This window comes from Pristis pectinata, chromosome 24 (assembly GCF_009764475.1).
Source record: "Pristis pectinata isolate sPriPec2 chromosome 24, sPriPec2.1.pri, whole genome shotgun sequence".
NCBI lineage: Eukaryota > Metazoa > Chordata > Chondrichthyes > Rhinopristiformes > Pristidae > Pristis > Pristis pectinata.
The window spans coordinates 22,203,381-22,217,058 of NC_067428.1; the positions used below are offsets into that span (position 1 = coordinate 22,203,381).

General features: G+C 41.3%; 1 protein-coding gene across 2 annotated transcripts in view; it reads right to left on the reverse strand.

Annotated features, from left to right (window-relative positions):
* Positions 1 to 7,895: 7,895 nt before the first annotated feature.
* The window catches only part of adamtsl5 (ADAMTS like 5), a 152,402-nt gene continuing 146,619 nt past the window's right edge, over positions 7,896 to 13,678 (reverse strand). The window contains exons 12-13 of one of the 2 annotated variants that reach the window (XM_052037871.1): positions 10,895 to 10,966; positions 7,896 to 9,235 (exon numbers count right to left, since the gene is read on the reverse strand). In XM_052037871.1, coding sequence (XP_051893831.1) covers positions 8,928 to 9,235; positions 10,895 to 10,966 — 380 coding nt within the window. In that variant the 3' untranslated portion in view covers positions 7,896 to 8,927. The remainder of the gene's footprint in view (positions 9,236 to 10,894; positions 10,967 to 13,678) is intronic. The other variant, XM_052037872.1, reaches the window with a different exon arrangement.

Here is a 13,678-nt window from a genome sequence, read left to right on the forward strand (position 1 = left end):
TTAGAGTGCTCTGGGGGCAGCCCGCAAGTGTTGCCACGCTTCTGGAGCCAACATAGCATGTCCACAACTTCCTAACCCGTACGTCTTTGGAACGTTGGAGGAAACCGGAGCACCCGGAGGAAACCCACGCAGACACGGGGAGAATGTACAAATTCCTTACAGATAGCAGCTGGAATTGAACCCGGGTCTCTGGCACTGTAATAGCGTGATGCTAACCGCTACACTACTGTGATTTAGGAGTTAGTGTCTGGTGCTGTGATTTGCCTTGACACCAATGAAACCTGTTCACTTTTAGATCAGATTTAATGGGTGCTTCTGACAGCTGATGGAATAAAGGATTTTGCTAATTTCCTTACTCAGTAATATATATGACAGAGTAAAAGGTAGAAATGCATTAAGCTTGGCTCAGCTGCTTGGACTATTGTTGGGTCCTTCAATGTAACAAACCTGAAACCTAGTTGGAAAGAATTTCATTTTTTTTATCTTGAAAGATTGGCACTTGTAGGGTAAGCAGATGTCTTCAGAACACATTGAATCATAGAATCATAGAAGTGTACAGCATGGAAACGGACCCTTTCAGACCACCTTGTCCATGCTGACTGTGATTTCTATGTACACTAATCCCATTCGCCCGTATTCCACCTGTATCCCTCCAAGCCTTTTCTATCCAAGTACCTGTCCAAACACCTTTTAAAAAGTAATTGTACCTGCCTCCATACCTCCTCTGGCAGCTCGTTCCAGATATTAATGTTCTAGATGGGGCTGATTGTATTTAAGGCATGGTTATACACAAGTAAGAAGTTATTCCAACATACAGCAGAGTTCTGAAATCTGTATCAATTATCCTAAATTCTAGGGCTGGAATGAAGCTATACTGAACTACTAATAAACTTGTTAACACATTAATAGAAAGTCCTTTTGTCCACAAAATGCTATTGCTTAAATAACTGATAGAGCAAATTCCTCTGAATGTCTTTTACCACCAGGGTCACAACTTAAGAACAAGGGGTAGGCCATTTAATGCTGAGAAAATATTTCTTCACACAGAGGGTGATGAATCTTTGGAATTCTCTACACAAGAGAGATGTGGATGCTTAGTTGTTGTGTCATTTTCAGCAGAGATTGAAAGATTTCTGGATAATGAGGGATTCAAGGGACATGGGGATAGTGCAGGAAAATGGCATTGAGGTAGAAGATCAGCAATGATTTTGATGAATGCCAGAACATGCTTGTACTACCAAATGACCTACTCCTGCTCCTATTTATGTTCTTATTTCAAATCACACAATTTCAAATCAACTCCATTGAAAAAGTGCACTGCAGATCTAAGTCCAGTGAATGAATGGATAGGGTACAGTCTATAGTTGAGTTTCAGAGTGTTATTAACTTTCAGCTAAGCGCCAATGTAATATATACAATACTGTTCACCTATGTTATATTTGGCAGTAACTTTATGGGAAATACTGCGATCACCTCCGCCTGTGGTTTAATGGGGTTTAATGCATGCAATAAGGAAGGCCATTTATCCCATCAGGTCTGCTTCTGCAAGATGTGGAAAACTAATGGAATACTCTCCATAACCATTCCTCAATGCACAAAGTCAGTCATGCAATATGCATTACCACAACTCCAGCTCTGGGTAGGGGTGTACAGGAAGTGCTCACTCCTCTGGAGTTTCATCATAGCTTCAGCTGTCAAAACCCCAGCTCTGAAATTTCCATCCTTTAGTTCTCTTTTTTTCTCTACTCCTTATCAATACTCCTTTAAAAGCTACTTGTCTGACCAAAAATTCGATCGACACCTTTAATATTTCCTTAAACAGCTGTGTCAAGTTCTGTTTTGTTAACATACCTGTGCAATGCATTGGCACTTTTGTCTCTGATCAAGGTGCTACCTTAATGAAAGTTGTTGATGCTGTTTTGACTTGTTAAACTTCTGCAATATCTCGGCACAGACCCATGTGTCTCCAGGCCAATCTTCAATCTACCACCAGAGAGGTGGGGGTTGGACGTCCATTACAGAACCCATAGTTTTCAAAGTCTGGTTCCGTTACTCTGTTACTAAGCCTTTTGCCTTGAGACATGAGGAGAGAACATGCATGCTCCATATAGCAAAATGCTGTAGGTCAGGCTCAACATCTAATTAAGGTTGAATGTGCAAGCCCTTCATTTATCACCCATTCCTAATTGACCTTGAAAAAATAGTCATAAAATCATACAGCAAGGAAACAGGCCCTTCAGCCCATCAAATCCATACTGACTATCAACCACCCATTTACACTAATCCTATACTAATTCCATTTTATTCTCCCTACATTTCTGTCAATTACCTCCTGATTTTACCACTCACTGACACACTAGGGGCAATTTACAGTGAGCAATTAACCTACCAGCCTGCATGTCCTTAGGATGAGGGAGGAAACCAGAGCACATGGAGGAAACCCACATGGTCACAGGGAGAATGTTCAAACTCCACACAGACAGCACCTGAGGTCAGGATTGAACCTGGATCTCTGGTGCTGTGAGGCAGTGGCTCAGCTGGCTGTGCCACTGTGTCACTCGTGGTGGTGAATCAGAAGACACTCATCGAGAGCTGGGAGGTAGGGAGTTCCAGAAATCAGATCTGCTAACGATGAAGAACTTTGGTGACAGATTTCGCTGATTATTGCAAAGTCTGTGAAACACTAACTTTTTGAACAGGGTGGTAAGTTTCCCTTTTTCATACATAATCAACATCAAAAAAATTGTCTGCCTTACCATATTTGGCTGTTTCTTACAATGCACTAGTGACTTTAAACGAAATTGGTAGAGAAATACTTCGGGACATGAAAGGCACTCTGTAAAAGCATAATCTACCTTTATTTAATTCTGTGATCTGCCCCATTACCTCAGATTGATTATGAGCAATTATTTATGCACAGCATCTGGGTCTGTTTCTGGTGTGGGGAACATGTGATACACAAGAAAAATCCATTCCTTCCTTCATTTTTCTTCTTATAGGAATGATGTAACTGAGTGTCAGATACAAACGACAAGCTGCTGGGGCTGTAACTGGACAGGCGACAGAATTCCTCTATTTATTACTTATCACAAAATCAGGGGAATCCTTTCTAGTCTGTCACCAGAAGAAACCTTTCTCTGAAGTGAAAGAAGATAGGAACAGGTTTGACTCATAGAGGGTGTATTCAAAATGATGGTCAGCCCTAGGTGTAAATGGAGGGCTCCTCCCATTACCAGGAACTAATCAGGTGCCTCAAGCAATGTCAAAGGGTCACTTTAGATGCTCCTCCAGGTGCAACAATAATATCCTCAGTCATTTCTTCATTCGTTCTTTTCCATTAATCCACCTAGTTTACAGACTTTTTTCATGTTAAAACTCACTCTCTGAACTGTTAACGCCATCTTTTGCTTTCTGTCCTTTGCCACCCTATTTTTCCTCTCCTCTTCAACAGCACAATATGTTTCATATACTTTGTTCTAAATCTCTTCATATCCTCTCTGTCCCTCCCAACAGTCATTGTCCCTTGTTCCCACAGTCCCTCTTGCACCAGTCACACAATAACAGGACTCACCTGCTTTTGTACAAACTCAGATTATATCGGCGAAAAGAAGTGGAGGCTAATGAGTTGGCGACTTGGAGCAAGAGCGGGAGAATTGAAAAGAAGTGAATCTCCTTGCTTGTTTGTGAGTTTCACTTGCAGGAATTTAAGCGGTAAGTCAGCTAATTGTTAGTTAATAGGTGATTGGCTAAGTAGCAGCTAATAAAAAGAAATTAGGGTCAAGTGGAGTGGCCATTTTGAGAGGGGCTGCTGGTTGTCTAAGTGTGGGCTTTGGTGACTACTGGGCTTAAGTGAGGAGGGTGAGCAGCACTAAGGTAAGGTGTGGGTAGGTTCTTATTCCTTTTTTTCCTGTCTCTTTATTTTCCCACAAAGCTTCTTAGTCATGGCAGCTGAGCTCAGACCTGTGTCATGTTCCTCCTGCGCAATGTTGGAACTCAGGGAGGCTGCCAGTGTCCCTGATGACTATGTGTGCAGGAAGTGTGTCCAGCTGACAGACTGCATGATGGCACTGGAGCTGTGCACAGATTCACTTTGGAGCATCTGTGATGCTGAGAATGTTGTGGATAGCACATTTAGAGGGTTGGTCACACTGCAGTTTAAAGGCCTTGGGAAAGATAGGGAATGGGTGACAACAGCCAGAGCAGTAGCAGGAAAGTAGTGCAGGAGTCCCCTGTGGTCACCTCCCTCCAAAACAGATATACTGCTTTGGACACTGTTGGGGGAGATAGCTCATTAGGGAAGGCAGCAGTGGCCAGGATCATGGCACTGTGAGTGGCTCTGCTGCACAGGAGGGCAGGAAAAAGAGTGGCAGAGCTATAGTGGCAGGGGATTCAATGGTAAGAGGAATAGACAGGTGCTTCTGTGCTGCAAATGGGACTCCTGGTTGGTGTGTTGCCTCCAAGGTGCAAGGGTCAGGTATGTTTCTGAGTGGCTGCAGGGCATTCTGGAAGGGGAGGGTGACCAGCCAGTTGTTATGGTGCATGTAGGTACCAAAAATAGGAAAAAAGTGGGATGAGGTCCTACAAGCCAAACTTGGGGAGCTAAGGAGATAGATTTAAAACATAGGACTTCAAAGGTAATAATCTCAGGATTACGACCTGTGCCACATGCTAGTCAGAGTAGGAATAGCAGCACAGTTAGGATGACTATGTGGCTTGAGCAGTGGTGCAGGAGGGAGGGTTTTAGATTCCTGGGGCATTGGAACTGGTTCTGGGGGAGGTGGGACCAGTACAAACAGGATGGTCTACACCTGGGCAGGATTGGGATCAATGTCTTAAGGGGATTGTTTGCTAGTGCTGTTGGGGAGGGTTTAAACTAATATGGCAGGGGGATGGGAATCCATGCAGAAAGACAGGGAAGTAAAGCAGAGACCAGAGCAAAAGTTAGAAAAGTGAAAAGTAAGAGTGGAGTACAGAAAAGTCAAATGCAAAGGACACAAAGGTTAGTAGGTTCAAAAAGTACAATGAGTGCAAGGACATCTGGTCTGAAAGCCTGTAGTATTACAAATCGTTACAAAGAGATGTGATTTAGTGGCCATTACAGAAACATGGTGGCAGGGTGGAGATGAGTGGGAATTAAATATCCAAGGGTATCAGGTAATATGGAAGGATAGGCAGGAAGGTAAGGCAGCTGGCGTATCATCTCAATAGCGAGAGATGATATAAGATCTAGGGAGCAGAATGTTGAGCCCATCTGGGTAGAGATTAGGCATAGTGAAGGGAAAAAAGTCACTGGTGGGTGTTGTCTATAGACCACTGAATAATAACATTACAGTGGCACATGCAATAAACCAAGAAATATCTGTTGCATGTAAGAATGGAACAACAGTTGTCATAGGGGACTTTATATTCCACACAGATTGGGTGACTCAAGTTGGTCAAGGCAGTCTTGAGGAGGACTTCATAGAATGCATCAGTGATAGCTTTCTTGAACAGCATGTTAGTGAACCTACAAGGGAAAATGCTATCTCAGATCTGGTCCTGTGCAATGAGACAGGTAAAATTAATGATCTTGTAGTTAGGGATCCTCTTGGAAAGAGTGATCATAGATTGACTGAATTTCTCATACAAATGGAGGGTGAAATAGTTCGATCTAAAACCAGTGTATTATGCCTAAACAAGGGAGACTACAATGGGATGAGGGAGGAGTTGGCTAGCCAAGACTGGAGAAACAGGCTGTATGGTGGGGACAGTTGAGGAAGACTTTCAAAGTTTTGAAAGTGGAAGACTTTCAAAGAGATTTTTGATGGTGCTCAACAAAAGTATATTCCAGTTAAAAGCAAGGACAGTAAGAGTGGGGAAAACCAGCCTTGGATAACTAAGGAAATGAAAGAAGACATCAAGCTAAAAGCTCATGCATGCAAAGTCACCAAAAGTAGTGGGAAACTGGAATATTGGGAAAACTTTAAAAAGCAACTAAGAACCACTACACAAGTAATAAGGGAAGATAGATTATGAAAGTAAACTAGCACAAAATCTAAACAGATAGGAAGAGTTTTTATAATTATATAAAGCAGAAAAGGGTGGCTAAAGTGAATGTAGGTCCCTTGGAAGAAGAGAAGGAAAATTAATATTGGGTAATGTGGAAATGGCCAAGGCCTTGAAGGACTATTTTTTGTCTGTTTTCATGGTGACGGACATATCTAACATGCCAAAGAGAGATGTTATGGGGAGTGAGAACCTCAGTACAATCACTGTCACAAAAGAGGTAGTAAACAAGTGGGCCTAAAGGTTGACAAGTCCCCTGGTCCTGATGGGATGCATCCCAGGGTACTGAAAGAAATGGTAGAAGTTATAGTGGAGGCATTTGTGATAATTTACCAAAATTCTCTGGACTCTGGGCAGGTCCTGGTGGATTGGAAGACAGTGAATGTCACACCACTGTTTAAGAAAGGATGTAGGCAAAAGGAAGGTAATTATAGGCCAGTTAGCTTAATGTCTGTAGTTGGGAAAATGCTTGAAGTTATCATTAAGGAAGAAATAGCAAGACATCTGGATAGATGTGGTTCCATCGGGCAGACACAGCATGGATTCAGGAAGGGCAGGTCCTATTTGACAAACTTACTGGAGTTCTTTGAAGATATAATGATCACAATGGGTAGAGGGAAACAGGTGGATATTGTATACTTGGATTTCCATAAGGTGCCACATAAAAGACTTGTCTATAAGGATGCATGGAGTTAGGGGTAATGTATTAGCATGGATAGAGGATTGGCTAACCAAAAGAAGGCAGAGTTGTGATAAATGGGTGTTTCTCTGGTTGGCAATCAGTGGTGAGTGAGGTGCCGCAGGGGTCGGTGCTGGGCCCGCAACTGTTCATGAAATACATTCACAATTTGGAAGAGGGGACTGAATGTAGCGTATCTAAGTTTGCCGATGATACTAAAGTGAGTGGCAAAGCAAATTGTGCAGAGGATGTGGAGAGTCTGCAGAGAGATATAGATAGGTTAAGTGAGTGGGCAAGGGTCTGGCAGATGGAGTACAATGTTGGTAACTGTGAGGTCTTCCAGTTTGTAAGGAAAAATAGGAGATCAAATTATTATTTAAATGGTGAAAGATTGCAGCATGCTGTTGTGCAGAGGGACTTGGGAGTGCTTGTTCATGAATCTCAAAAGGTTGGTTTGCAGGTGCAACAGGTTATCAAGAAGGCAAATGGAATGTTGGCCTTCATTGTTAGAGGGATCGAATTTAAGAGCAGGGAGGTTGTGCAGGGTACTGGTGAGGCAGCACTGGAGTACTGTGTGCAGTTCTGGTCTCCTTACTTGAGGAAAGATACTGGCTTTAGTGGCAGTTCACCAGGTTGATTCAGGCGATAAGGGGGTTAGCCTATGAGGAGAGACTGAGTTTCCTGGGACTATACCTGCTGGAATTCAGAAGGATGAGAGGGAATCTTATAGAAACATATAACATTATGAAAGGGACAGACAAGATAGAGGCAGGAAGGTTGTTTCCACTGGTAGATGAGACAAGAACTAGGGGACATAGCCTCAAGATTTGGGGGAATAGATTTAGGCCAGAGATGAGGAGAAACTGCTTTTCCCAGAGTAGTGAATCTAGAATTCTCTGCCCAGGGAAGCAGTAGAGGCTACCCCATTAAATATATTTAAGACAGTTAGGTAGGTTTTTGCATACAGGGGGAAAAGGCAGGTAGGTGGATCTGAGTCCACGGCCAGATCAGCCATGATGTTATTGAATGGCGGAGCAGGCTCAGTGGGCCAGATGGCCTAATCCTGCTCTTGGTTCTTGTGTTCAATCCTGGTTAAGAATACCGAAAAAATAATTTATGAAGGAACTCAAATAATTGCTAAATAAGTATTTTCTACAGCCACAAATTATTTCATTAATGGTTATTTTAATTCACAACTTTTGAATCCTCTTGTTAATTTTCCATTAGAGACATGCACAAATGCAGGTCTTTGATCTTGTTGTGAAAGATATGTTATATAACATAATAGGATCCTTTTGGTACTTTTATAGTCCTTGCTTGTAGATGATATTAAATGTCTTCAATGGTTGAATATATGTGAAAGGCAGAGGTGAAATGATTTAATATAATTAATATTTGACAATTTTAATGACAGGGTGTACAATAAAATGTTTTCTTAAGTTTTTGATGCTTAGATACGTCAAGTACCATGCAAAGTGATTAGCCTCATTTTACTAGTGAGATAGATAATACATGAACTTAAATAATTGAAATAAGAGGATTGGCCCAGGCACACAGTACATCACCCAAAATTCAGAACATGTCAGGTATTCTGTAGACCAGTGATCTTTAAGTAATGAAAAACTGTCCAAAGATGGAAGCATGTTCCAGAGAATGGATGTGTTGAATACCTGGGGTGCAACGATTAAGTGCATTACTTTGAGGTTCAGCAGTGTTACTATCATTGTGCTCCAGTCACAAGGTAATATTGGGTTAGCTGTTTCCTTGAATATATAGCTTCTGCCACTATAAACAACCTTGTGTATAATGGTACAATGCATGTTGAATGGTTCATCACAGAGAACATTTCTGGCATCAAAACCTGTCCTGTTTAAAATTGACTAAATAAACTTCAGATCTTCTGACTGCTCCTTCCAACATGAAGACATGCTTTGTTTCACTTCAATTTGGCCAGGATAAAGCAGCTATAGTAACTCATTTCCCATAACTCAGTGCGACACATTTTTGCCTTAGCCCACAGAATCATCATCGCATAACATCTTCCAGTGACTGCTGTTGTTGGCTTAGAAAGTGATACATAACATAGGCTTCAAGTGGCTGTTTAAATGTAATTGATGAAATGATATAGTTTCCTTACACAATGTCAAGAGCTCTTTCCATAAAAGCATTAGGTTCTAATTCCTTGTGCATGACAAACATTTCCTTATGAGTACCGCTGGCAATACTTGGCCATGTCTCGCATCATCAAGTCTTCCCTGGGTTGCCAGAGTCTCACAAAGCTGTTGTGTTCCAAAAGGATTCGATTCAGTGTCTGCTCAAAGTTCACGTGCCGCCTCGCCATCATGATGTACTCTCGCTTCTCCAGAATGAAAGGACAGTCACATGTGTTTGGCACCCAGACATATTCCCTGTGAACTATTGGATATAGGTTCTTGTATGTTTCCTTGACTTGTACATCGTATCGAGTCTCTGAACCCACAATTTTCTTCCCAAGGATTCTTCCGCGAAAAACTGAAGGAAATCATCGAATCACAGAATCATCAGACACATTGAATCCATGCTGACTACTTGTTGAACAATTCCATTAATCTCATTCATCCACACTTTCCCCATAGCCTAGCAAATTAATTTCCCTCAAGTGCTGATCCGATTCCCTTCTGAAAGCCTCCACTGGCAGTGAGTTCCAGGTCACAAACACAAAATGCATTTTTTAAAAAAACCTATCACATTCTCTTGTGCCTATTTCCTGAAGCTTTTACACTGGGTGCCCTGGTCCTTGGATCGTCTGCTGATTGGAACTCTTCCCTCTAAATGTGTCATTTCCACCTCTATCGAACCTCCTCTCAATCTTCACTGCTCCAAGGTGAACATCTTTTGCTTCTCGAGTCTTACCTTTCAGCTGAAAATGTTGTCACAGGAACCATTCTGATGAATCTTTTCAGCATCCATCCTAAAGTGTGGTGATCAGAATTGGATGGAATACTCCAGCTAATGCCTAACCAAATTTTTTGCACAGGTTCAGTATAACTTTCCTGCTTTTGAATGTTGTCTCTATTTATTAAGCCCAGGATCCCACAAGCTTAACTAACCACTTTTTCAACATGCCCTGTCGCTTTCATAGAATAAAGTGGATGATGTTTTATAAACATCTTAATCTTCCTCATGTTCCCTTCCTCAAGCTTCCCAGAATTACATCTTCCTTTGCCAGAAAAAACAAATCTCTGCTTAACTCAGCTCAGTTTATAACAGGATGAAACCTAGGGGTATGGGTACATAGTTCCTTGAAAGTGGTAACATGGGTAGACAGGGTGGTGAAGGTGGTGTTTGGCTCACTTGCCTTCATCAGTCAGAATATTGAGTACAGGAGTTGGGATGTCACCTTACAACTGTACAAAATGTTAGTAAGGCCACATTTGGAGGTGTGTGTACTGTTCTGGTCACCCTGCTATAGGAAGGATTAAAATGGAGAGGGTGTTTTTAAAAAAAAGAGTGATTTACGAGGATGTTACTGGGACTGGAAAGCTTGGGTTATAAGCAGAGGGTGGAATCTCCTTGTGTAATGCCTTTTTAAGTGCAGGATACCAAGGGAAAGAGCAGAATCAATGGCAGTGATCATATAAATTTTCCAGTCAATGACTAACACACAGGTTACATTGAACAATGATCATCTGGTACCCTGGTCGATTTTCTTCTCTTTACTTGTATAAAGACATCAAGGCTTCTTGCTGAACACCTACTCCCTGAGCTGAGAATGAGACAAGCCAGATCTAGCTGAGGATTTTTTATAGTGCATGTGGCTTTTTGGGGGCTTTAGCAATCCACTTACTCAGTTGGGAACTTTTACTTTTTTCCTTAAAATTAGTTGGATACAAAGAAAAGCAACTCACTGATCCTGCATTGCAGCAGGAGTCTCAGTGCAAGGGAGCAGAGGGCACATTTAAGACACATACTGCAGTGGAACTCTGAACTCCATGCTTCCTTTGAGCAAGGGTTCTTCTTAAGATCAGTGAATTCACTAAATAGTGCTGACCTTCACTTTAAAGAAACAGACAAATTGCAATTCTTTGATTCAGTCTCACATTAGAATCCTTTCTCAGAAAATAATTTACAGATTGTATAATTAGGTACTGTTACTTTTAAAGTAATGGCTTTGTTTTATTGAAGTCTTACCAAAATCTTTCTGGCAGTACTGTTGAATCCTTTGAGATTTTCCTTTTGATTTCTTACACCTTCTACAGTAACCTAGATCAAAGGTAGACAGCAATTACCTCCATGAATCAGATCTGTTTGTCTCAGTGTTGTCCTATATGTTGGTTAATACTAACAGCTATTAGAGGGAGCTTTTGCTCAGGCACTAAATAATTAATTTTTTCTCCTTCCTGCTGAAAGGAGGAGGGAAGGATTATTAGACTATCAGAAAGTTGACATTGTTTGCACAAGTTCAGTTTTCTCTGATTCCAGATGGGAGAAAGAAGAGGATATGTATACCAATTAAAATGTTCTCTGCATTGGGTCACTTTAGTGAAGCTTTGTAGATGGACATATTAATAGGGAAAGTGGTTACAAGGTGATGAATTTCAGGATTGGTTTCTCCATTCCCTCCCCTGCCCAATGGAAATCTCTCATCCTCTTTTGTGACCATAAAGATTTAGGGACCACATCCCTTCCCTCTTGTCCTTTCACTTCCACATCACTTTTTGGGTATTGTGGAAATGCAAGTCCTTGTTGAGGGAGCAAGCTACCCTGGGGAGAATTATACTGTGGTGGGAATAATAGACTGAGAGACATGGAAGGGAAATAATAGGAGTTTTAATCTTCAGTATTTCTAGATGTTAACAGTTCAGTAGCTGACAAGAAACCCTTAGAAGAAAGACTAAGGAATGTGTTTTGACTGTTGGAAATAACTTTGCCTGAGCATGTTACTGCAGGTTAGATTTTATCAGGTTACACTATACCACTGACACCCAGTTCCAGGGCACATGGATTGCTTTGGTTTCATATCAGGAACAATAACTATCTGATTAAACAGTATTGTTTTTGCATGGGTTATGTTTCTCTTTACAAACACAAAATATGGAGCATGTGCTAAATTACGTCAGTGGCCTTTTTACCCTTTCCATAGAAGCAACTTGGTCTCTTGCTTCTGGTGCATTGTGGAGTAGGAGTATTGGGGGTGGTTTGGTGCTTGGCTTCAGAACTGGGATAGCACTTGTGATTTAACTACACACAGCAAAGTAAGAAGCTCCACACCTAACTATTTCTCTCAATGAATCAGTTAAACTACTGTACAATTAAGAGGGGGGGCGGTGCAAACAAGGGCATGAGTGCCCTCACCCTTGATGATCCCTGAAATGTACAGTGTGAGATCTCCCCACACCCCCCTCCCTCTAACAGTAGGCAAGTTTAAAGGACTATGCATACCCCTAACACAATGCTAATTGATTTAATGGGGAATGAAATAGCTATTCAGTCATTGAAAATTGATTTTGTAGGGTTAACTGAAATATTGCTTGTTTGGAATAAGCCTGTTAATGTGATCATAGTAATACAAGTAGACCACTGGCCCTTCAGACCTTGTGTCCATTGGTCATGGATGCTCTTTAGCATTCTAATCTCAATTCATGCCCTTTCTTTTGTAGGGGAATTCCTGGATTCAGCGGTCTGACAGGGAGTCGCACCCACATTGACCATGGGTCAGGGACAGAATGAAAACAGTGGCCCTAATCATTACCACCCTTCCTTTCCAGATAGCTATCAACCTCTCTTTTACATGTATCCAGTGATGGCAGTTTGTGGCCAACTGTAGCAGTGCATTTCACATTCCCAGACTGCAGAAATGATTTCTAAATGAACTTTGCTTTTCTGAATTCATACATTTTAAATTGTCTCCCTCAAGTCATTTTAAATTCTTTTATTGGAGGGGAAAAGTTTGTGTGAAATTACTTTCAGTTATTTTAATTAACACACTTAAGAGGAAAATGTTAATGTGTTTGTGATTAATATCACACAATGTGATTTCAACCAAGAGGCTTTCTAACCTGCTGCCTCAATAAATATGCATGATCTTTCAAACCCAGGGAAACAATGTAGTACTTAAGGTCATGTAAAAATGAATCATTGACAAATTATTTTCCTGACTGCTCCCAACCATTGATTGTAAGTCTAGAGATTGTTGATCATTAAAGCTTGACCCTGAGTGGATTCATTAGGACTGTGGGTGAAGGCTAGAGAAGGATTATAATTCCCATACTGAAATGTGTTTGCGAGGCAAGAAATGCTTTTAATGTTCATTGCATATTGACGCTTATTTGTGAAACCAAAGACGAGTCTAAAGGAAATCCCAACTGATCTGCTTTTGAGTCCTATTTCATCATTGCTAACAAACATTAACCTGTCCAAAGGGAACAGGAGTAGGAATCTTGTCATCATTGACTCAGTTTTGAAAACAACATACCATTCAACCCTAACCTGTGAGATTTGTGAGCTCTTCCATTCTGGTCTCTTCAGCATTCTGGATTTTAATCACTTCACTATTGACAGCTGTGCTCTCTGAGGGGGCTGATCTCTGAGCTTCCTCCTTTAAACCTTTTTGCCTCACTAGGCTCACTTTCCTCTGTAATGTGCTCCTTAACATCTACTTTTTTGTCCCAGGTCAACAGTACTAATAGCTCTCCATGTGGTTTGGTGTGAATTTGGTTTCTAAACATTCCTGTGAAGTGATCTGGGATGTTATGGATGCTGCATGAGTACAAACTGACTGTAGGCAATAAGAGGCAAGATCAACAAGGAAACCCCATCCAGGTGAGGCTCAGCTGCCTCAAATGGCTCCAATGCAGAGCACATTGTTGTACACCTTTTGAGTGTATTCAAATGTTGCTGAGTCCTGGAAATCAAACCAACAGATGTTTCTCTTGACTGCTGAACAGAAAATGTCCCAGCTGAAGTTGAAAAGGG